General features: G+C 41.0%; 1 protein-coding gene across 8 annotated transcripts in view; it reads right to left on the bottom strand.

Annotated features, from left to right (window-relative positions):
- NFIA (nuclear factor I A) overlaps positions 1-25,581 on the bottom strand; it is a 417,920-nt gene that overhangs the window by 65,931 nt on the left and 326,408 nt on the right. For all 8 annotated transcript variants that reach the window (XM_067726354.1, XM_067726349.1, XM_067726352.1 and 5 more), the window contains one exon: positions 19,353-19,481. In XM_067726354.1, coding sequence (XP_067582455.1) covers positions 19,353-19,481 — 129 coding nt within the window. The remainder of the gene's footprint in view (positions 1-19,352; positions 19,482-25,581) is intronic.

Here is a 25,581-nt window from a genome sequence, read left to right as displayed (position 1 = left end):
CCTCGAACAGTGTCTGGCACTCAGTAAATATTTGTTGATGGTTCAATGAATGATTAAATATATGAGTGGTACAGAAATTAATAAAGTAACCATACAAATAAATGTAAACTTAAAAAAATATTTTTAACCTGGCAAACAGCCAGAGAGCTTGTAGAAAAACTGGTAAAACTTCGGGCTTCATACACTGAATGGTAAATCTTGGAATCCATTACTGTCTGAGTTAAAATCTGCAGCTAAAAAGTTAAAGGGCTCTGGTCATCTCTTACTTTGCAAATTGTGCTTTAAAGAACCCAAGGAATTTTTTCATCTAATATGGTATGGTCATCTTTGCTGGTAGCAAGAAGCTTTGACCCAGTGCCGTGCATTTGACCCAATAGTTTCTAGTTAGAGCTGGAATGTGGCATCTCCCAAATGAGGCTGGGAATGTACTGAGCACAACAAAATGATACACTCAACTTTTACAGCATGTCAAACACAAAGGTGGCAACTCCATTGTCAAGAGTCCCCAGGAAGCAGACCTTAATGATAAAGTGGCAATGCTTCAGGTGCTCAATGGAAAGTGATGAATGATTGTGAGATTATGAAATTGTGCTGGCCAGCAGAGAATGCTGCCCAAGGGAAAAAATTCACTTGAGCAAAGACTAGACAGATAAAAGTTAGAGAAACCTGACAGAGGAAATAATTCAACAGGACCGTGGAATCCCTCCCTTAATTGTTAATAAGCATCCTTGCCCTCCTGTTGTTGCTGCTGTTGTTAAATATGTAAAAGAAAATCATTAACAACTTGAATGTAGACCTTAGTTTCTTTATTACATTTTACTAAAAACAATTTATTCACCTTTTTCCTGTGTCATAGAGTTTATTTTAACATAGACCTAAGAACACATGGTACTATATGGAGTTAATTCCACAATGGTTGATTTATAAGGATCAATTAATTCTTAATTAATACCAGGAAATCATTTAGCCTGTAGATTCACATTAGACAACTGCTGAGTCTGCACTGCAAAGGGTCATCCTTCACAAACCCTACTTTCTCATGCCTTGGACATTCTGGTTCAGCCATTAGTCCACTGTGGAACTGGATATAAATCATTCAAGATCCTGAGCGTTAATTTCTTCAAACAGAAAACAGTTGTGTTACAGACATCACAAAGTACTCTTAAATATTATTAAATACCCACTATTTCTCTGGATAACCTGCTAGCAGCACTCTTTTCCTGAACAATGAGACTGCATTGGGTTCTTCCATTGCTCTAAAGCTCAGACTTAAGATTTCAGCCATGTCTAAATTTGGTTTTCCTCCTTCCCTATTTCTTGTTTTCTCCCTTTTATCTTGGATTAGATGTTTTCAGTGTGCCTAAGTTTTTGTCCAAGTAGTTGCAGATTATTTTAGAAAGTGTCACTGGGGTTAAATCAGTCAACAAATCATTCAATCAGCAAAATTCATTAAATGTATTTTGAGATGGTCAGCTCAGGCCCTAGAGAAGAGAAAATACCATTGTGAATCTGGCATGGTGCTAATGCAATGCAGAAAAAATGGTATGAGTCCAAATTTTTGACGCAGAAAAACATCTCTTATGGATGTGTGTGTGTGAGTAGCTGACACAATAAAAAATTAGAGCACATTATGTAAATGCATATTTAGATCCTTTAAAATGTGCATTATTTACTTGAGAGTCAATAAAGGCTTCTCTCAAGTGGTTACAGTTTATTGCAATGCATCCATCTGTATCCAGGCTGATGTTAATACAATTTTGTGTATTAAAAGGCACTACAAAATTGGCTGCTTCTGGGGTCTAATACCTTAGGCCAGGAGCAGCAGAAAGTGTCAGAAACACTCCATTCTGGATGGATCTCACTACTAGTTTAAACTTTAACCAGAGGCCAAACTAGTTTCAAACAACTGCTTGGGCTTTTCACAAAGAATACCAGTAGGATGGGAAGGAAGGAAATTTGATCAGGTTTCTTTGGCTGGAATGGCCCTGCCTACACGTTCTGAACAAAGTAGCCACAGTTAAAGAAGCAGAGACCCAGAATTTCCCAAAGCTGTAGGCTCAGTTATTTATTGCAAAATGATCATATTACTGGATACTTAAAAACAAGAAAGCAGGTCAGTCAGGTTGGTTTACCTGTTTGCACACCACCCACCCACCACCCCACACAGTGGCCCCGATTATTTAAAGGACTCTCCTGGTTTTAGCTTGAAAGAGAAAACGTTTAAAATTCAATGTGATTGAGTATATATATTTTTAACTTAAAAACATTCTTCCTTCTTTAAGGCAGAATTGATTAAGACTGGGGAAGGAGAAGGTCAAGGTCATTACTGTATTATTGTGTATGTTGAGAGACTTTTTTGTGGTCCAACAATTGATTCTCGGTCTGAGAGTCCACTATAGGGAGGAGGCTTTATGGACACATTTCTAGCTCAAAGAAGAGAAATATGCTCTTCTATTTAGCCCTGACATTGCCTTAATTCCTTTATTTCTTGTCCATGAACCACTGCAGACTCTCACGGACTGGACAGAGACTTGGATTCTTTTCATGTTAGCTTTTGCTTTCCGGCACCAGCCCTTAGATCCTAGTCTCTCTTTTATAGGAGGCTCCAAAGATAAGCTTTCAAGAGAGCAGTGCAAACAATAAAATCTAATCCTCCTTCAGGTGCAGCGTGCTCTTAAGACAGTGTTACACACAGCCTTCTTCCCTCACAGAATGAATGACCACTCCCAAGCCCTGGCACTTGCGAAACTTCAGTCTTACTGTTAATTGACACTGTCTGTGGCAACAGGTGAGATTCCAAAATGTTTCTTTCACTCTGTTAGCACCATTAGGAGAAAAAGCTACTCATCTGTCTTCAGTGGTAGGATGTTTAGACAAAAATAACCATTTCCATAAAGTACAAGGTGGCATTAAGAACTCCTGACTACTCGTATTTAAAAGTAAAGATTTTAATAAGGCAGAGCTCTAAAAGGAGCAGAAAGTGGAAGAAAAAAATTGTGCTTAAAAAAAAAAGGCTTCTATAAGGGCAAAGGGAACCTGAGTTGTTTGGGTTGTCAACTACTATGCAGTTTGCTTCTTCAGAAATTCAAAACCACAATATATAACAACATGATAGCCTACCTAAAGCTGAGAAATCTATCTTAATGGTCCATGGCTATAATTTATAAATCATGCATGAGTCAGACCTGCCATTTATGAAAGCCTAGAAGTTTGGAGTTATGGGATTTACTTTAACAGAGACACAAGGAACGAGGAATTGGCAATGGTTTTCAAGCCTTCGGGAGGTGGAACCTTTTCTAAATAACAAACCTGTGACTCGAGCCAAGGTTTTCAAAACATATAGTACGCATCTTTAACATCACCGAGAGGCATGCAAAAGAACCTGGGTATGTCAAATAAGAGAAATATATGACATCACATGACTTGCAAAACACCAGTATTTTTATATTATTGCTACCAAACAAAGTAACTTGCTGTTACAGTAGATTTCCAAGATAACTGATATATTCTATTCCATTTGAGTTAAGGTAGAGGTTCAGGGTAGAGATCAAATTCCAATATCTTTTGGTCTGTTTTTAACCAAAAAAAAAAAAAAAAAAAAATAGAGAGAGGGGTGAAGGGCAGGCCAAGGTCTTTTAAAATTTTAATCTAGATCAATTTTAGCTCTTGAAAGACTTTTCTTGCTCAAATGCCCTGGTTTATAGTCTAGACCAGGGGTTGGCAAACATTTTCTGTAAAGGCCATAGAGGACAGAGTTTAGGCTTTGAAGGCCTCATGGTTTTTGCTGCAATTACTTGACTCTGCCACTAAACGCAGGAGCAGCCATAGATACTACATAAACAAATCAGTGTAGCCATGTTCCAATACAATTTTATTTTAAAAAACAGGAAGAGGGCTAGATTTGACTGGTGGGCCATAGTTTGATGGCCCCTGGTATAGACCCACATAATTCCTGTTCACCCTCCAAACACCTGCAACGCTCTGCTTGTGAGTTGTGCACCAGACAATCACCGTTCCTTCCACCTCTTCCCTACCAAACTGCATCCTTGTCCCAGCTGCCCTTTCTGCTAGAGCCTCACCTTTTTTGAAGGCTTCCAAAGCAACCTGCTTGCCATCTGTATCTCCACGAACTATCCACTGTCACTCTTTGATTGCCCCTTTTCACCATTATTTAACATGCCTTGTGTATGTGCTGGTTTCCCACATCCATGTGTATATCATGTCAAATTAAACATATGAGTCAGAAAAGTAGTAGATCACCGACAAGGACCTACTGTGTAGCACAGGGAACTATATACTCAATATTTTGTAATAACCTATAAGGGAAAAGAATCTGAAAAAGAATATATTTATATATATAAATTTATATATATATATGTATATGTATGTATAACTGAACCACTGTGCTGTATACCTGAAACTAACAGGATGCTGTAAATCAACTATAGTTTAATAAAAAGAAAAGAAAGGAAAGAGAAGAGAAGAAAAGTAGAGTGATATAAGGACCATGGTCTTTGGAGTCAGATAGACATGGATTTAAATTTTAGCTCTATCATTTCCAGCTGTGATTCAAGTTTCCAAGCTTCTCTCAGTTTGCCATCTGTATAATGGGGCTTACACTTCATAGATTTGTTTTGAGGATTCAATGAGACAATGTATATAAGGCATATGGAGCAGCTCCTGACCATACGGTTAAGTGATCATCAATAAACAGCTTCTTTTACTTGTAATACTATTATAGGTAAGGATGGGTATGGGGATGAGAAATGACTAAATTGGAATTTGCTCCTATGTGCTAGGGACCTGTTCAAATCGTAGAATACACAGGGGGAAGAGAACAGTGGAGTAAGAGGCACCTGTTGCCTATCTGTCTCTTGGACAAATGAGTGCATAAATATTGATAAAAGAGTATGAGCTAACAATATGGATATGACATGAGGGTCTTGAAAAAAGTTCCATCAACAACAAAATGCAAAACCAAAGCAACAGAAGCAACCTTGATGTAAAAGTCATAGATTCCATAGAAACAATGACTGTAAAGGCTCTTTTTGGATGAAATACACCTTGAATCCCTACCTTTGCTTAAATCTTAGACTCTGAGACTTAACCTAGAAACTTAGAACTATGGGGCTATCTCCCTCTAGACTTTATTTTTTACTTAGACCTATAATCCTTAAGTGTCCATCCTGACCTCCCCCTTTACCATGTAGACCCCTGCTACCTAGGTACACTTCTGACCTAATCAGATTCTGAGCATGGCCTCGTCATAGCCTCATACAATGGAGATCTCTACCACTGCCCTTAAATGTCCCACTGTGTTAGTTATTGGGAGTTGCTTATCAGAGAGCCAATATATGTTAACTGCTTAAAAAGTTTTTTAGAAGCTCTGGGGTACTTTTTAGGAAAATTTGCTAGTTAGATAAAGAGACTTGGGTTTTAATTTTGTTGCTGTCTCTACCTGGCTTTAAATGTGGGCAACTTCTCTCTCCTCTGGTTCTTTCATCTGCAAAATGAGGAGTTTGAACGAAACAGTTGCTGAAGCTCATCGAGCTTTAAATTTCAATGAAATTCAGTCTCTGGGATTACATTTACAAATCACAGTACAACTGATCCATATGTAACAACACTGAAATCTAAAAAATGTGAAACAAGGGAGTATGTGGGGTTTAAAAAAAAATTATTTTAATTTATTTATTTTTGGCTGCGTTGGGTCTTCGGAGCTGCGCACAGGCTTTCTCTAGTTGTGGTGAGCGGGGGCTACTCTTCGTTGCGGTGCGCGGGCTTCTCATTGTGGTGGCTTCTCTTGTTGCAGAGCACGGGCTCTAGGCACACGGGCTTCAGTAGTTGTGGCTCGCGGGCTCTAGAGCGCAGGCTCAGTAGTTGTGGCGCACGGGCTTAGTTGCTCCGCGGCACGTGGGATCTTCCCGGACCAGGGATCGAACCCGTGTCCCCTGCATTGGCAGGCGGATTCTTAACCACTGTGCCACCAGGGAAGTCCCGGGAGTATGTGGTTTTTAAAAGAAATTATTTTTTAAACGTTTCTGGGATATTAGGTTCTAGGGTATATCTGGACTCAGTCTCTAGGAGCCTGTGCCTTTGGGAAGGCTGTGATATTTAGAGTTTTAAAAACCCTGAGGGAATGTGCCAGTTCAAGCTCTGTGAGATAGAGGCCCAGCCTTTGGGTCCTGACAGGACCTCTTCTCTGAATAGATCATACTTGTGCACGCATCCCCTAAGCTGCCACGACGGCTAATGTGCAATGCATTCAAGTGCCACAGAACAGCTGTGATTATTGGAGATATGAAGAGTGACCGGTTATTACGCAAAGTTGACAAGACTTCAGTTCCATGAAGGGAACTTGAGCTTCTACGTAATATGCAAGCAATACTGCGAGTCAAGAGATGAATAAAAGAAAAACATTTAAGGAAAAAACCACCACCATAGATTGGATGATCACAGAGGTTAACAGAAACAGGCAGAGAATGAATTCTCAAATGACCTGTCGGAAGGGCAGTCCCGCAAAAGAGAATTTCAAAAGTAAGCTCCGTGGAGGTTCTCTAGCCTATGCGAGGCCTACCAAGTCCTGGGACCGGCGCTGTTTGGGAGTCTTTGCTGGCTGACATTTAAAATAAAAAAGGCAAAACCAAGCAGATAAACAAACAAACCCCACAACAAACAAAGCTATGATTGATTCACGGCCTTCCCCCCACTGCCCCCGCCCAACTGGCAGGTATACATTGCAGTTCAAGCCCCTGTTTCTGAGCAACATGATTACTAAGGCACAGGTTTCAAAGTAGCCTCCTGAATTCACCCTACAGGATTTAGGGATTTATCCCACTGCTGGTAGATTTCTCACAAGGGGAGGAAGTAGGAGAAGAATTGGTCCAGGGTTTGAAGTCAGGGTACCAAAGATTTACCCCAGGCTGGGTATCAACTAGCTCTGTGTCAGCCTCCTATGCACCTTAGTTTCCTCTGCTGCAAAATGGAAATTGTATGTCTGAATGGTTTTTAGAGCTCAACTATTTTGGGTTTGAAATCATTCACTCCCTATGTGAGTCTAGGAAAAGTTATGTAACTTTTTCAAACCTGCATTTCCTTGTCTGTAAATTGGGTAAACTGGCACTAATTTAAGAGATTTTCCCGAAAATTAGAATTATTTCTAATTCTAGGTGCCTAGTACATAGTGGGCTCACACCTTTAAAATGAATGTGCTGAGAATATATTGTGTGCCAGACAGCGTGCTTGATTCTGGGCTATTTATTATTCTTAGAGTTGTGTTTTTAGGATAAATTCAGATATACGAAAAGTAATCAGGATCATGCAGTGCCACGTGACAACCTGAGATAACTGGGAATCAAGACTTGAACTGTTCTCAACTGTTTGCATGGCCCTGGAGGTCCCCGGCATGGACTAAGTGTCACTCTTCTAAGACCGGGGTTTGACCTGTGCTCTGTAAGCTCCACCTGCAGCACCAAGTCACTTGGCTGATAGCAGAGCCAAGCCCACTGCCTAGCACACAGGACAGCTTTGCTCTTATCTCCTGTACTGGACAGCTCTCAGTTTTGGCTGCCCAGCAGTCTTTCACCCTTTCTTCTGGAAACAGAGCTCTAATGTTTCTTTGGGTAACTATCCTTCCCTCCACCTCAGTCTGTCATTAGCCTAGACTTTACCCTCCCCCCAGTTCTGTGGGTGGGCAGGTAACCCAGGCCACACCAATGAGAAACCCCGTTATCTTTTTTTTTTTTTTAATGTCCGGGAAGACACCTCTGGGCCAGAGGCACGGGGAGCCCCACTCATGGCACCAGGCCTGGCTGCAGGGCCCCCCAGTATTGCTGTTGCTATGAGGGCGGGGGCCAGGGATTGTCCTGTGGAGCCACTGTTCACTTGCGTGGGGGACCCTTCCTTTCTTCCGGGGTGTGCTCAGCTTCTGCATGTCCTGGATCTTGTCCAACAGGCCAGAGACGGAGGCCTCAGTGGGTTTGTAACAGTCCACCAGGAGCTCCTTGACCCTGGCAGCTGGGTCTCATCACTCTCCACATCCAGGAGTTCACCCACAGCAATCTCCAGCTCCAGGATCCCCTCTTCCTGGTAGTTGTAGAGGCCAGGGAGCTGCTCCAGGATCCACTCCTCCAGGTTGAGGCGCTTCCGTAGCTCCTCGAGGTCATACTTAGCCGTCACCTTCCCTTGGCACCTTACTGGGCCCTCACCTGCAGCCCCAGGGGGGCTCTGAAAGCAGACACTGCCACTGCCCAGCTTGGGGGCCAGGACCGCCAATGCTGTGCCCCCTGCGGGGTGGCTGTCCACCTGGCAGCTCCCTCCACCCCATTATTTTTTAAACATAAAGATTATTTTAAAAGTGAGCAAATGACCCAAACCAGGCCAATCAGAGCCATAAGCATCCTACTCTAGGGAGTAGGACCGTCCCTAGATCTCTTGTGGAACAGCTGTTCTCTTTCCCTTGGGATTGTTACATTGGTGGGGATTAAGTCTGGAGCTGCTCATATCATCAGTGCCATGATCTGAGGAGATTTAGTCTATGAATCAAGTTCACACAGAGGACAGCAGAGCTGAGAAAGATAAAGATATAGATTTCTGAAGGTACTGCCTGAGCGTCTGGATCCAGCTCTACCTGAAGCCGCAAACCCTCTGACTTTTCGGTTACATGAACCAATCCATTATCTCCTTTTGGGGAGACTGGAGGGGTGATTAAGCAATCTGGCTGGGTTCTTTCACTTGTACGAATATTTCACTCGAAAGGGTGCTTATTAACATGTCTTCTGTTCATTACTGGGTATGCAACAATTCAACAACTCTTATTACGGTATTCAGGAATTTGAGGTTTCAGGAAGATCTAGAGATATCCCTCAGCAATACCAAGGTTTTCTAAATCTGTATTGTATGCCAATAGAAGGGACCCATACAACCTGACACAAATAAATCCAAATTCCCACAATCACTTTAAATACCTGTGCTATGTGATCCCTGCTAATTCCCCTCTCATGAATCTCATCTGAGCAATAATTATTTGTTCTTCTGTTCTACTAGGCTGCAGGGGCAGGACTGGCTTGTCTGGTTTGCTCATTAGGGCCTAGCACAGTGCTTGGAAGATGATACATTCTCAAAAATTATTTGCAGAATTGACTCTCGTAAATAACAATGGTGCTTACCTCCCTTTCTTTCTAAAGATTTTTTTTTGATGTGGACCATTTTTAAAGTCTTTATTGAATTTGTTACAATATTGCTTCTGTTTTATGATTTTTGGTTTTTTGGCCGCGAGGCATGGATCTTAGCTCCCTGACCAGGGATCAAACCTGCACCCCTTCCATTGGAAGGCAAAGTCCTAGCCACTGGACCGCCAGGGAAGTCCTGGCGCTTATCCCTTTAGCAAGAGCCATGCCTGAATGAAGACAAGCCAAAGCAGTCTTCACCATGGCAATGGGCTAATCATCATGGAAGGGGGTTCACCTGCCTGATTGGGAAGACCACCCCCCCCCCCCCCGCCGCGTTCTTCTAACCACACAAGAATAATGGGATGGAGTAACCAGGCTGTCTCACTTCCCTGAGGCCCCATCTCTTCTAGGCTATGAGGCTCCTCCCAGTGAAGGGAAAAAAAACACTCCTCTGGACCCACAGGAGCAGATAAAAGAGAGAACTGGGGATGGGGGGTGAGGAACGAGGGAAGTGAGAATCCTTTCAAGAGAACCACACAGAAAGACAGCAAAAAATGATATGGGGATGGGGGGGAATCTGAGACAGTTAACATTAAAATATATATATATATATATTTTTTTGGCTGCATTGGGTCTTCGTTGCTGTTTTCTCAAGTTGGGGTGAGCAGGGGCTACTTTTCGTTGTAGCACACGGGCTTCTCCTTGCGGTGGCTTCTCTTGTTGCAGAGCACGGGCTCCAGGCGCGTGGGGTGGCTTCTCTTGTTGCGGAGCATGGGCTCTAGGTGCGTGGGCTTCAGCAGTTGTGGCGCACGGGCTCAGTTGCTCCACGGCATGTGGGATCTTCCCGGACCAGGGCTTGAACCTGTGTCCCCTGCATTGGCAGGTGGATTCTTAACCACTGGGCCACCAGGGAAGTCCCTGAGACAGTTAACATTTAGTAACATACTAATAACATATGTGGCCCTTTCCATATGTCATTTCACTTCCTCCTCCTATTAACACCTTAACGTTTTGTACAGGTGGGAAATTAAGAGACCAGCAGAAGATGGGTGACTGGCACAAGCTTATGCAGATCCCAAGTGGCTGGCCAGGATTTGCATTCTATCTTGGCTGACTCTACAGCCCATGCTCTTTTCACTGCACTCTGCTGCTCCCATTTGAATTATTTTTCAGAGGTCAAATGGCTTATTTCCTTTCATGATATTTCCCTCATAGGTCCCTTATTACCGTAATACAACCTGGCAACTCTGATGTTCCTCACATGTGTTTTGTGCATAAGAAGAATGAATTGTTTGGGGTTGGGGGAAGCAACTGCCATTTAGTACTAAGAAATATGGCAAATGTAAGTTTACTGTGGAAATACACATTTTAAAAAACATTCCATACACGTGAGTGGTTAAATACGCTAGTTTCAACAATACAAAGGATGCAGCGTGAAACTCTCCGTGATCCTGCAGCTACATTAACAGGACTGTACATTCCCATTTCGAGTATCAGTGCTCACCCCCCTTTGCCTACATGGATGATAAGCTGATACTACATAAACATTGTTAAAGCTACAGTTCCATGCTACAGTAATTCACTTAACTTTAACATGATTTATGGTTCTGTCAATCGGTGAGGTTGAAAACCCTGTGCTGAAGCTTAAATGTGAGCTTCATATTTAAAACAGCAAGTGTGTGTGTGTGTGTGTGTGTGTGACAGAAGAAAACATTTCATATAGAGAGGAGATACAAGTCCAATATTGACTTTTTATTCTACTCTGAAAAAAGAAAAATAAAGAATGAATCTAAACATGGAATCAACATTATATTAAGCTCAACCAGAAAGACCTGGGAGTTTATCTGATTATGTGATTTATAGTACAAGTGATACCCAGAAGTCTCATCAGTGACATAATTCCAAAGAAACCTTGCTCAGAACCCACGCCTTCACTGTGGCTGCATGTGTGGATCTGTGGTTGGAGGGCGGGTAGGGGAGTGGAAGAGAGGGAGGGAGAGATGGAGAGATGGAGAGCAGCTTCTTTTGTCCACATGAGTTTAAATCTGGGTCCACGTGGTTAATCACCCATCACCCTATTCTCCTCTCCGGTGCTCACCCGGGAGGCATTTTGCCTCTTTAAGAGATAAGGAGCCAATTGGTCTTACTGCTCTAACCTGTCCTCGTTGGGACCACACATTAACAGATTCCACTGCAGAAGAGCTCTCTTTAGAAGTTTGCTGCTGGGATGACAAATTAACCCAGCAGGGTGTCCCACACATCTACCTCAGTACAAATTATTAGTGTAATAGAGCTTTTAGTTATGCATTTATCTAGTAATTATTGAACGGTTACACAAAACCAAGCTGAGCGCCACGGCCCTTTATGAGGCTCGCTCGGTGGGTGGCCTTCCAGTTCATTTAGGATACCAGTTCACTTGCAGACAAATTAGCTAAACAGCCTTCTCCTTTAAATATTTTCCATGTCACAGTGAAACTCTTTACAGTACAGTAAAGGTACAGTTTTAATTACATGCTTCCTGACTTTTGTTTAGTTGTAGTTTTGAAACATTTGCTCGAACTGTTTTTTCCTTTGGCTGGGCAGTAATAGGTGGTTTTAAGTATCTGGCTAATGAATTTAATAATTTCCGGAACTGGGACTTAAAGGGCCTTTGCTAAAAAGCTGCTTCTCTTTACCATCCAGTTCCTCCAAAGCCCATCGACAACGTTTCCCATTAGGCTGGACACCAGCACTTGAGCTAACCTTGCCCCGTGTTCACAAGCCCTCTTACTCTCTTTTTAGTGCTCCTCAAAGGTCGTACTTGTTAGGTCTGTGATGCCTGCATTTGGAAGTCAATTCTGATTGTTAGAAAGACAATGTAATGTCTTCTCAAATGACACACTACAGTAATAAATAAACACCTTGCATCTGTTGGCAGATTATTTCAGCGCCTTGTTAGCAACAGGTACTTAATTGCTTCTCATTTTCCTGAGATGATTCAATTGCACTAAACCAGGAGAGACAAATTAGATTCAGCTCCACTGAAAGGAGCACCAGCGTGTTCCACAACTAAGTTAAGAAGTTTTCCTAAGAGGCAAAGAAGTTTGCCAATATGATACGAGAATGCTAAATGAAACTATTGCTTAGGTAGAGGGCCTATGTCAAGGAAGGGTGCCATGGTTATGAGCGTGACGAGGTGCCAGGGACTATTCCTTCTTCAGGATCCTTAGTTTGGGCAGACGCATTTCTAATACCATAGAAAATATTCCATAAAAAGGGGATCAAATCATTTTGAGCTCAGCATTTCTCTTAATGCCCATGAAAGTAGAAGTTCTTAATTAAAACCAAGCAAACGTATATCGAACACTCACTCACCACGCTGTGCATCTCCCTAAATGTTGCCAAGTACACGCACTTGAATACTGCATTATTATCACACATGGGCGATGGAAAGAACTCCCTATTATTCCCGAACTTTCTGTTTGCTTTCAATCAAATCCATGTTCTTATTCACTTATTCAACAAATATTTATTGAGTGCTTTCCTAATGCCAGGCACAAGGCTGAGGGATACAGGATATCGGGAGGAAGAATAAAGAATGGTCCCTGTTCTAATGGGCCCTGCCATCTAGTGACAACTGCTGCCTTCCTGTGGTACCTCTCCTTCCTTCCTCCTCTATTATTGTCTATGAGTCTCCGCTCTTCCAACCTTTCCTGGTGACCTGAACTTCCTGGAAGGTTATCTTAATTCTCATAATTCTCCGCAAGATATTTTTCTTGGCCAAACTGGGAGATGTTAACTTCAGACCCTCAGATGTCTCATCACTAAGAGCAAGATCCCTGTTTGGGCCACGAGGATCATGGACTTAGAGAGGTTTAGAGAGCATGTAAACGTCTGAACAGAAACTGGCAGGATTCTTTGAAAGCTGCACAATAAATCTTTGGTTTATGTGGCTATTGTTTTAATACATCTTGTGCATGTTTTCGGAATCAGGGCAATTTGATTTCTAAACTCCCTTCACATGTATGTGTGTATAAATATGTATGTGTGTGTGTGTGTATATATATATATATATATATATATATATATATATATATATATACACACACACATATGTATGTATGTATGTTTTGACCCATAAAGAAGTGGGGCTTTAGCCCTGCGCTCACATTTTGTATGTCTGGATTCCTCAGTACTTAGCTAAAGCACGACTGCTGTTGCCTTGCACGCTTACGACTAGGAGGTACTCTGTCTGAGAACAGGGGTAAATCACGCTTGTTTGGACTCGCCCAGTGCCGAATGCCACGGTAGTCCTCTGTCAGGTTGCCCCCGACCCTGACGGCACCCGGGAGTCCCCATCACAATAATACAACGGCTGGCTTTCTTGTCTGCCCTCCACCAGGAAGTAAGCATGCTGAGGCCGGAATCCAAGCTTCTCTTTTTTACTCTATTAAGCAAGTAGCAGAGCACCTTGTACACTTTAAGTGCTTGATAAATACTTGCAGAACGGGTCCCCGTAATGAGAGTCTGCAAGCTAATTTCAATATTCAAAAAAAACAAAAAAAGCCAAACTGACCTCCAAAGTTGTCTTTGAAGTGACTCGCACCTACCAGAAACCCTGCGTTTACCAGTAGCAAGGATTCAGGGGCTCATAAAAAATGTCAAGTGATCTGTTTATGGCTGTTATTAAAAAAAAACTCAGTGTGATAACGCGGGTTATGTCATGCTTATCGAAAGATCTAAATGGTTATGTCATGTTTTTGACTAATAAAAATTGTGCAAACAAACTAATTGTTTAAATAAATGCAGTTGATTTCTCCCAGCGGTAGAGAAAAAGGTAGAAACTGCTGATATGGTGAAAAAGGCACAGCACTGGAGACTAGATTTCTAGTCTTAGCTCTGGCCAGCTCAGATTTCACATTTCTATGAGTAATGGGAACTATGTTGCTGACTGCTAGCCAGCATATTTCTCCCCTATTTACCTACTTCTAAAGCCCCAATTTTATACAGAGCAGCAATATGCTCAGCTATAAGACCTAGATTTTCCAGCCTCCCTTGCAGCTAGAGGAGATTGTGTGGCATAGCTCTGATCATGCTGTGTAACATTCTATAAAAGGTGGCAGAATGAGCTGGCGGGCACTTTTTGCCCTTGTCGGTTCCCTTCTTTCTGCTTGGAAGGCAGATGCATGGAAAGAGGGTAGTGGCCATGCTGTGACCATGAGGTCACAGCATGAGGATGAAAACGACCCATTAAAGCATGGGTAAAAGAAGAAATCTCAGTCCTTGATGGTGCTTTGGTGACACCATGACAGTCCTGAATCATGTATTTGTTTCTATATGAGAAAACTACAACCTGCTTAGTCCGACTTTCAGTTACTTACAGCCAAACACATTCTTAGTGGATACAGGGAAAGGATTAAACCAGAAGATTCTCAGAGCACTATTCTGAAATTCTATGGCTCTAGATGAAGCTCAATCAGTGCTTATTTGCGATTACTCTCAACTTCTGCCTCACAACGTGTATAGTGCAGGCCCCTCCCTGCTTCTCAATCCCGAAAGCACAGAGTTGCCTTACCTAGTGCTGAGCATTTAAATTAAGTATCATTCATTATCTTGTTTTTGAAAATAGCAGACTTTAGGCAGAAACATAAGTTTCAAGAAGACAAACTTTCAAGAAGTTCGAAAATATCTCTGATGAGTACTCCAAATAATTATCAAAAAGAGTTAGGCTCTTTTAAATCATCAGGCAAACCTACAACTCTTAAAAAGGCAAAAGGAAGAAAAAGGATTCTTTTCTCCATTATCATGAATAAGATAGATTTTCATGATTAAATACTTTATTATGGTTGAAATTTTAAGTACTGGTAAAAGAAAGTCTCTGAAAGCCCAATTGCTCAGCTTGAAGTACACAGTAATTGTAATAATGTATAACAAAATACAAATGCCCTTACTGAAACTTAATCTCTTCCCCACTCCCTAGGACACTGCATAATTTTTAACCCCTTCACCTAATTTTAACTACATAGGTGGCAAAGTATTACCCCCATGATACAGATGGCCAAACTGAGGCCACAAGGTTAAATGATTTATCAAAGCCATAAAGAAAGCTAATATCAGAGAAGGGATTCATTTTAAGAAACCACATGTCTCTACCTTCACAAGGTAAATAGGAAAGTGATTGGAATAGCATAAACTAAGAAAAAACATAGCCTTTAATAGCAAAGCCTTACTTCATAATCTTGCAAAAGCTTTCTTTGGATGAAAGGCCATCGTTCTTCCTCATCTTTAACATTCCTCATAAAGAAGTACTATATAAACTATTATCCTTTGTCACCCTTTGTTCTTCTGAAGCAATGACAATCTGTCAGTGTCAGGGAGGGGATGAATGTCTCTTGTGTACCTTTATGTGCAACTTGAGTACTTTTTATTCACTCAAGCAATATTTGAGCATATTTGAGCATTGTGTATGAGACACAATGAAGATACCCAAAAGCACACATTAGAGATCCTTCCTCTCAGAGGTTTTGCTCTAGAGGAGGGACAAGACATGTACATTAACTAACAAAGCAAGACCATGTCGGTGGAGGGAATGTGCAGGTGTGAAAGTCTCCCGGAGTCTGTGGAGTGTGAGATGATGGTGGCCTGGGTGGAGCTGAGCAGGTTTCGGGTAGAAGGTGGTACCCAAGCTGGTCTTAGGTTGGGCAATATGTGGACAGGCAAAGGCAGGAGGACAGCCTGAAATTTTCAAACCCTGGATGAAAACGGGTGATTTAATTGTTTGTATGACCTGAGTACATACTCCACTTCCAGGCACTGTGCTATGGACTGCAAATACATGATTTCCTCTACTCCTTAGATAATACAATTCTCTTGAGGTTGAGATTAGGATCTTCAATTTATAGATGAGGAGCCCATGGCTCCAAGAAGGAAAGCTATGTGCTAGGTTCTCACAGTTGGTGAAAGTGGTAGAGACAGGATTCAAATACCAGTCCATTCGACCCCCGAAGTTTTGCACTTACCCACTCCCTTCCAGGCTCTATTTTTCTGCCTCAGCTTTACAATCATCAAAGAGAGGTTTCCTTTTTAAAAGGTGGCCACCGAATTTCCAAACATAGATAATTTTTGCAGTGAAAAATGGGGTCATTGTTTTTTCAGGGAGGAGACCTTGCTTTTCTGTAACTCTGTTAAAATACCACCCTTGGCCTGGGCACTGAGGTACGTTACAAAGCTACTGTTTACTAACTGGTGTTTGTCTCATCAAGGTAGTCCCCTGAGAAATTTTAAGGAAGGCAGCAGAAGCCTTGCAACCTAGGTGCTATCCAGAGGTGACTATACCATGTAATTCTGAACAAGAGTGCAGTAAACAGCCTCCCCAGTGCCCCAGGATCCTGATAAAGGACACACCTTTCTCTTCTTCCTTCTGAAGTTGGATCATCTGTCAGGATTTTCTAATGATTTATCATTTCAGACTGTGGTAACTCCTTATAATAAAAAGAACATGTGCAGTTGAATTCTCCTTTATGTCCAATGTCTCATTTATTCCACACTGGCTCCCTCGGTCAGACTCTCCTCCTTTAAATCCGGCCTCATCTTCCTAAAATATCAACTCTTACTCCCAGATGTGATGTCATTCCAAGCATTAGCTTTCCAACTAGTTCAGAGAAGAATAACTGGGATGATGATACCTGTAGCAAGTATGTCTTAAATAATAAGCACCTGAATACCAACCTTTAAAAAGGTCTTAGCCCAAGAGTGTCGCATGTTAGTCTATCTCAATTCTGTGATGATGACCACAAAGAGGCTGCTGAAGTATTTCATCTCAACTACCCCACTTCCCTTCACCAGACCACTAAGTGGGGCAGGATGCAATAAGAATGGGTACCTGAGTAGATTTCCCAGAAAGGAGAACTGAGGATGCTGGGAACCATCTTGAATTCTGGTGAAAAAAAAAGAATCTTTGGAATTCCATAATTCTTAAATTGAGCATCTTTCTCTTTTCCACATAAACAATTTCATGAGTATGAATAGATCAAAACTCACTGTCCTGTAGGCTAAGACGGTCCCCTCTGGTCCAACCCAGTGTGGGTCATTTTAGCAAATGTGATTGTTTAGCATGAAGAAAGCACCCAATCATGGCACCCACAGTAACTGCTAGAATCATTTCAGTAATTTCTAGAACTATGGTCTTACGGCAAGACACACAGAGGGCATTCAGTATTTATTGAATAAATGATAACATATGCACATTGCTTTGTGCTCCTCAAAGCGTCTCTACAAATATTGTTTTATTGTAGTTTCTGTATAAGCATATGAGGTTGGGAGAAAACATTCATTCAGCAGTAGTATTGTTCCCATTTTATCGATGAGGATATTAAAAAATTCAGAAGGTAAGTGGAAAGGGAAAGAGGCAGCTTAACCAACTAACCTGAGTGCTGACATTGCTGCTTCCCAATTCTTATCGCCCTGCTGTGCCCATGAGTCTTTTCTTTGTTTGGAATGCCCTCCATTCATGTAAGCAACTTTTAAGATTTGACTTCAATGTTATGTACACTTTGAAGTCTCTTTATTTGACATAAAGTGATAAGTAACAGTGCATTCCACATCATCTTCTAAATGCTTATTTTCCTGCACTAGATGATATGCTCTATGAGGACAGAAACCACTGATTTCCCAGTGTCTGTATAGTGACAGGTACTCATTAAATCCTTGTTTAATGGATGAAGGAACCTCCATAGTTCCCTCCTCTGAGGCCCTACAGAACTGTCTGCTTTTCACATTAATTTACCATTTAGAATGTTAACCTGACCATAATAAAGATGAGAAACGCCACATGCCTTATCTCCCTGAGACCAAAAATCTTCTGACTAAAAGGGCTTTGTATTTCTTACTTCGCACCACAGTTTCAATGCTTAAGGAATGTTGACAACGAGGAAAATATCATACTGGCCCATTTAAAGAAACTCATTCTGGGACCACATAATCCCATTCAGATGCAAGGTTTTCAAGTTAGGAAAAAATACATATTTAGTTTCTCTGATTGTACCACACACACTCTCACACACAAGTGAAATAATTAGGGATCTTGAGAAACTTCCGTCAATGATCACAAGATGTTCAAAGATGGGGCAAGTGAGCAACCATAATTGTGGAGAGAGAAACTGCTTCACACAATAGTCAGAATACTTATTTTCTTCAGTCTGATTTCTGCACGTGTGCATTGGCCAGCCCTCTCAGCTGCCATATTTCCCTGAGATGCACACAGAGTATTCATAAAGGGATTCAGATTTGTGGCACTCACATTGAGATTAATGCAAGAAACATCAGTTTCCCCAGGCGTATGTCAAAGTAGACAAGAGACCATAACTTTCTAGGATGTTTTATGATACCAGCTGGTAGATCACAAACCTACCTAAACGAAAATCTGATGGGAGAAAGCAAACGTGGTTACAATTATTCGTACTCCTACTGTGGGAGTTTCATAAACAAACTAATAAATATTTTCATCTTGCAATAAGATCAAGTTAAGTGATTTGCTGACATTCTCTTGAGGTTTAAAGCTTGTCTTTAATGTGAAATACAAATCATATTTCTTGTGGACACATTTTAATAATAAACTTAAAAGCACATGAGACAAAAATAATGAAAACATTGCAATGAAAACCAGACAAACTATCTACCACTTCAAAAGGAGGGAATGAAGATGGCTCGTCAACACAGTGATTGCAGACAACCTCAATGCAAAATGCCACATATTGAAATCAGGTTTCAAGGAAAGGGAATCAGCAGGGGTGAGAGAATGAAAATAAGCTATTGCTTGAAAAGAGGTAATTGACTACACAAAAATAAACTACCTAACACACGCACACAAATACACACACATTCACGTGCATGTGATCCCCTCGTACAATTTGTAGGACAGGTTTGATTTTCCTTTAATTCAAATTACCTCCCACCTCTTTTCAACATCCCACCAGCAAAGAAACAGGTAAGGATCAGGGTTTGATGCCAAACCTCTTGGGTCCCTACAATTCCAAAGCAGCCCCCGAGGATAAGAAATTGGAACACTTGCTGCCTTTAGGACCACCCTGGGGGAGCCTTCATTGTCTCTCATTTTGCTACTCTGGTCTCATGTCTCTCATTTTGCTACTCTGGTCCCAAGGTCATGATCTAAGCACAATCAAGGGTGCCTGTGGAGCAGCTCACCTCTGGGTCCTGTAATGACAGGTCGGTGATGCTGTGTGAATGCCGTTCCCAGGGAGGAGGTCTGCGAAGGGGAGGGGCTGCTGAAACCAGACTTCTCCGACTTCTTCAGTGTGGTTGGAGATGGCATTCCTGGCAGGAAGGATGGATTGACAAGCACACTTAAATCACGGAACAACAGTTTATGCAACCTAAAAGATTAAACTTAAAAGAATTTAAAAAAGAAATCTACCTGTAAAGGGAAAATTTGTTTTGAATTGGTTTGAACTTGTCATAGGAACAAACAGGTGACAGAACGGTCCCCTGATATCAGCATAGAGCTGATTTCAACTTACTCTCCTAAATCACAGTCCATTTGGGGGTTACTGATCTTCTCTAATTATGGAGCACCACTTCCCCAGTGCTTCCTGAAGTTGTTGTCTGAGCCAGTGGCCTTTCGGACCCTTTGTAAAGAAGGTTATAGAAGCATATGAGGACCTCATATGCAATCATCTTATCTTGCCAGTTACTTTACTTCAGTGTCAAGGCACTCTCTCCACATTTTATACAATTTAGCTATTTTAACACTTAAAAAACCCTCATCAATGGTAACTCAGTTGCTCATCCAATGAATAATTTATAATAGAAAAAACAAGAAAAGGTAAAAGTTAAAAAATAAAAGTTAAATGGTTAAATAAGGTATAACCAATGCAAATAACACTGTAAAAGAATTATGACAATGGAAAGATATTTAATGACATGAAATAAAGACATGGAAAGCGATTACAAAATAGGATATTATACAATGATGCCATTTTAAAATGTATTTCTATGTACAGAGAAAGAACTGGAAAAAATATGCATAAACTATAACAGTAGTTCTCTCTGCATGTTGGATTTCAGTGATTTTCACTGCTTCTTTTTGCTTACTTGTTTTTTCTATGATGAATATATTTTAAGAAAATAAAAGCTTGTTTTTTAAAAAATAGTATTTTTACTATAGTCTAAACTTTTCATAGCATTTCCAGCATAGGAAATGCTTTGGGAAGAAAATAATGGGAAAATGGTCCCTTGTAATTACTGCATCTGTAATGTTCTCGGCAACTACGCTGACACACACAACTAGAGGCATCTATCAGTTTGGTAGGGTGCCAATTAAAACAATGAAAACTTGGATATAAAAATAAAGGAAATGACTCCTAGTCTCCACATCACAGGAAAGATTTGGGCTCTTTTAAATTTGCAGCACAAAATTGGTCTGATTTCATGTTAAAAGAACCAAATCTCATTTTACTTATACATATCTACATGTATTATGTTCTGCCTATGACCAGAGAATTATTTGGGTGAACTGGAAAAATAAGTAATAAAAATAATAATGATATTAGCATGTAAACGTTACCGAGTACTTGCTAAATTCCATGTACTATTCTAAGCACTTTATAGGTATAGATCTGTTTAGAAATTTAGTTAGTTTGTCTAAACATGTCCTTGTTATTTCTAATCACAGATTTCCTTAATGAAATTCTACAAGACAACCTTCAAGTGTGACCACAGATTCTATAAGGAGAGAGACCAGGTCTGCTTTGCCTGCCTCTATTTTCAGGCTATCTAACAAAGAGTCTAGAACATATCAAGTGGCCTGAAAAGATATGTAAACTACCTGTACAGTTCTCGGCTTTATCTGTGGCTTTACTAAGAGATGCGAGAGCAAAACTTGGGGTATTGACACCTAAGAAAGAAACAAATTGCAAATCGGCAAGCACATTTGCATAGTCAGACATAAGGACAACATGAAGTGGCGTGTGATTTCACACGAGCTAGACAAATCCAGATCAGATCCGTTCTACAGATCAATATGTGTGTGATTTGAATTAGAAGCAAGTCACTAAGTGATTTAGCTATATTTATTTGCTCGCTGAATCAGTAACCAAAGTCAAGGCATGCCAATGTCCTAACATCCTTAGGATGAATTGAGATTTTGGGTCAACGTTCATTACAAGTAACCTAACCTAAGGTATCATCATGTAATTACATCACAGGAGAGATTTCAAATTAAAAAGTGAAAGGAAAGAAATAAAAAGCTCCCAAATGTAAAGAAATCTCCCAATTCATTCAAAACTCTTCTGTGCAAGGCAATTTTTAGGCTTCCAACCAGTCCACTGATTTAAACTCAGTCGAATGCCTGAATTATGTGTCATGGAACAGAAATAGAATAGAAAATGAAAATGTCAAAACTTTTGAGATGGCAGAATTTTTTTCAGATGATGGAATTGATGATGAAATGCAGTATCTGAACTAATCTTATTAAAGAAAGCAAATGGCTGGACTCAAGGAAAAGTCATTTCTTTGAAATGTTCATGTTTTCCAACCCATGCAATTCTAAATACGTCAGAAATGTTGACATGATTTAAACCCACCACTTAACGCTTTTAAAAGGGGAAGTGGAAGTCAAATATAGACAATTAGCATCAAAATGCTTATCAGGTTAGTAAATGGATTCAAAATGATCAAAATTTAAATCCTCTTTGAAAGGGTTAAAGAGAGAAGAAATACTTTCTGCATACAAGAAGAACAAGCCAAACTCTGTATAATCTTCTAAATTTATCACGGTCAAGTAATATGAACCCCAAGGCTGTCATGAATCTCAAAATTACTTTGTGTTTTCAATTTTTAAAGACTCATATTGAGCATGTTTCCTTATTATTTACTTATATTTTCTCCATATGCATAATGTATGTTTTGGTTAATTTGCTTTGTATACTTAATTGACCAAATGAAGTTTTAAAATGCTAGTCAACTGCTTTATGTTTAAAGCTAGACAACATTAATCCTGCCTTTTATTTTTGAAACCAAAGTTGGTTTCTGTACGTTACTTTAAAAAGAAACTCTTTGTTAAAATTTCTTTTACCAAATAGCTATGCACAACTGTTACACAATTACTGCAAAGATTGACTGATTGGCTTTCTCTTAATGAGTCAAAATTTTGATTTACAACTATTTTTTAGAAGTATCAGATTTTTAAAAAAAGATTATAAAGTAATGCTACACGTTTTTCTGGAACAAACCAAGTATTACTTCAAAGTTCCTTTCAATATGTAAAAATAAAGAATTATATAGAATTGGAAGCAGAAATTTACCATAATGTTTATTTTCAATGGGACATTCCTGGAGACCTTCAAGATGGCGGAAGAGTAAGACACGGAGATCACCTTCCTCCCTACAAATACATCAGAAATACATCTACATGTGGAACAACTCCTACAGAACACCTACTGAACACTGGCAGAAGACCTCAGACTTCCCAAAAGGCAAGAAACTCCCCCACATACCTGGGTAGGGCAAAAGAAAGAAAGAAAAAACAGAGACAAAAGAATAGGGACGGGACCTGCACCAGTGGGAGGGCTGTGAAGGAGGAAAAGTTTCCACACCCTAGGAAGCCCCTTCACTGGCGGAGATGGGGGGTGGCGGACGGGGGAGCTTCCGAACCACGGAGGAGAGCGCAGCAACAGGGTTGCGGAGTGCAAAGCGGAGAGATTCCCGCACAGAGGATCAGTGCCGACCAGCACTCACCAGCCCGAGAGGCTTGTCTGCTCACTGGCTGGGACAGGTTGGGGCTGGGAGATGAGACTCCGGCTTCTTCAGAAGTCAGATCCCAGGGAGAGGACTGGGGTTGGCTGCGTGAACACAGCCTGAAGGGGGCTAGTGCGCCACAGCTAGCCGGGAGCGTGTCCAGGAAAAAGTCTGGACCCGCCTAAGAGGCAAGAGACCATTGTTTCGGGGTACGAAAGGAGAGGGGATTCAGAGTACCACCTAAACGAGATCCAGAAACGGGTGTGAGCCACAGCTATCAGCGCGGACCCCAGAGACGGGCATGGGACGCTAAGGCTGCTGCTGCAGCCACCAAGAAGCCTCTGTGCAAACACAGGTCACTATACACACCTTCCCTCCAGGAGCCTGTGCAGCCCACCACTTCCAGGGTCCCATGATCCAGGCACAACTTCCCCGGCAGAACACACAGTACGCCTCAGGCTGGTGCAACGTCATGCTGGCCTCTGCCGCCGCAGGCTCGCCCCGCATCTGTACCCCTCCCTCCCCCTGGCCTGAGTGAGCCAGAGCCCCCAAATCAGCTGTTCCTTTAACCCCGTCCTTTCTGGGCGAAGAACAGACGCCCTCAGGCGACCTACATGCAGAGGCGAGTCCAAATCCGAAGCTGAACCCTAGGAGCTGTGCGAGAAAGAAGAGAAAGGGAATCTCTCCCAGCAGCCTCAGGAGCAGCAGATTAAAGCTCCTCAATCAACCTGACGTACCCTGCAACTGTGGAATACCTGAAGAGACAACGAATCATCCCAAAATTGAGGCAATGGACTTTGGGAGCAACTGTAGACTTGGGGTTTGCTTTCTGAATCTAATTTGTTTCTGGTTTTATGTTCACCTTTGTTTAGTATTTAGAGTTTATTATCATTGGCAGATTTATTGATTTGGTTGCTCTCTTCCTATTTTTTAATATATAGATATATATATATATATATTTTTTCTTTTTCTCTTTTTGCAAGCATGTATGTATATACTTATTTGTGTGATTTTGTCTGGATAGCTTTGCTTTTACCATTTGCCCTAGGGTTCAAAGTCTGTCAGGATTTTGTTGTTGTTGTTGTTTTTTAGTATAGTTTTTAGTGCTTGTTATCATTGGTGGATTTGTTTTCTGGTTCGGTTACTCTCTTCTTTCTTTCTTTTTTTTTATTACTTTAAAATTTTTAATAATCATTTTTTATTTTAATAACTATTTTATTTTATTTATTTCTTTTTTTCTCCCTTTTCTTCTGAGCCATGTGGCTGACAGGGTCTTGGTGCTCTGGCCAGATGTCAGGCCTCTGCCTCTGAGGTGGGAGAGCCGAGTTTAGGACACTGGTCCACCACAGACCTCCCGGCTCCATGTAATATCAAATGGTGAAAGCTCTCCCAGAGGTCTCGATCTCAACGCTAAGATCCAGCTCCACTCAATGACCAGCAAGCTACAGTGCTGGACATCCTATGCCAAACAACTAGCAAGACAGGAACAAAACCCACCCATTAGCAGAGAGGCTGCCTAAAATCATAATGAGGTCAAAGACACCCCAAAGCACACCACCAGACATGGTCCTTCCCACAAGAAAGACAAGATCCAGCCTCATCCACCAGAACATAGGCACTAGTCCCCTCCACCAGGGAGCCTACACAACCCACTGAACCAACCTTAGCCACTGGGGGCAGACAATAAAAACAACGGGAACTATGAACCTGCAGCCTGTGAAAAGGAGACCCCAAACACAGTAAGTTAAGAAAAATGAGAAGACAGAGAAACACACAGCAGATGAAGAAGCAAGGTAAAAACCCATCAGACCAAACAAATAAAGAGGAAATAGACAGTCTACCTGAAAAAGAATTCAGAGCAATGATAGTAAAGATGATCCAAAATCTTGGAAATAGAATGGAGAAAATACAAGAAATGTTTAACAAGGACCTAGAAGTACTAAAAAGGAAAGAAAAAAAATGATGAACAAAACAGTAAATGAAATTATAAATTCTCTGGAAGGAATCAATTGCAGAATAACTGAGGCAGAAGAAGAGATAAGTGACCTGGAATATAAAATACTGGAAATAACTACTGCAGAGCAGAATAAAGAAAAAAAAATGAAAAGAATTGAGGACAGTCTCAGAGACCTCTGGGACAACATTAAACGCACCAACATTCGAATTATAGGGGTCGCAGAAGAAGAAGAGAAAAAGAAAGGGACTGAGAAAATATGTGAAGAGATTATACTTGAAAACATCCCTAATATGGGAAAGGAAATAGTTAATCAAGTCCAGGAAGCACAGAGAGTCCCAAACAGGATAAATCCAAGGAGAAACACGGAAAGACACATATTAATCAAACTATCAAAAATAAAACACAAAGAAAAAATATTAAAAGCAGCTAGGGAAAAACAACAAATAACATAAAAGGGAATCCCCATAAGGTTAACAGCTGATCTTTCAGCACAAACTCTGCAAGCCAGAAGGGAGTAGCAGGACATATTTAAAGTCATGAAAGGGAAGAACCTTCAACCAAGATTACTCTACCCAGCAAGGATCTCATTCAGATTCGATGGAGAAATTAAAACCTTTACAGACAAGCAAAAGTTAAGAGAATTCAGCACCACTAAACCAGCTTTACAACAAATGCTAAAGGAACTTCTCTAGGCAGGAAAAACAAGAGAAGGAAAAGACCTAC

Source organism: Pseudorca crassidens, chromosome 2 (assembly GCF_039906515.1).
Source record: "Pseudorca crassidens isolate mPseCra1 chromosome 2, mPseCra1.hap1, whole genome shotgun sequence".
NCBI classification, from domain to species: Eukaryota; Metazoa; Chordata; class Mammalia; order Artiodactyla; family Delphinidae; genus Pseudorca; species Pseudorca crassidens.
This window is presented reverse-complemented; position numbering and strand designations above follow the sequence as displayed.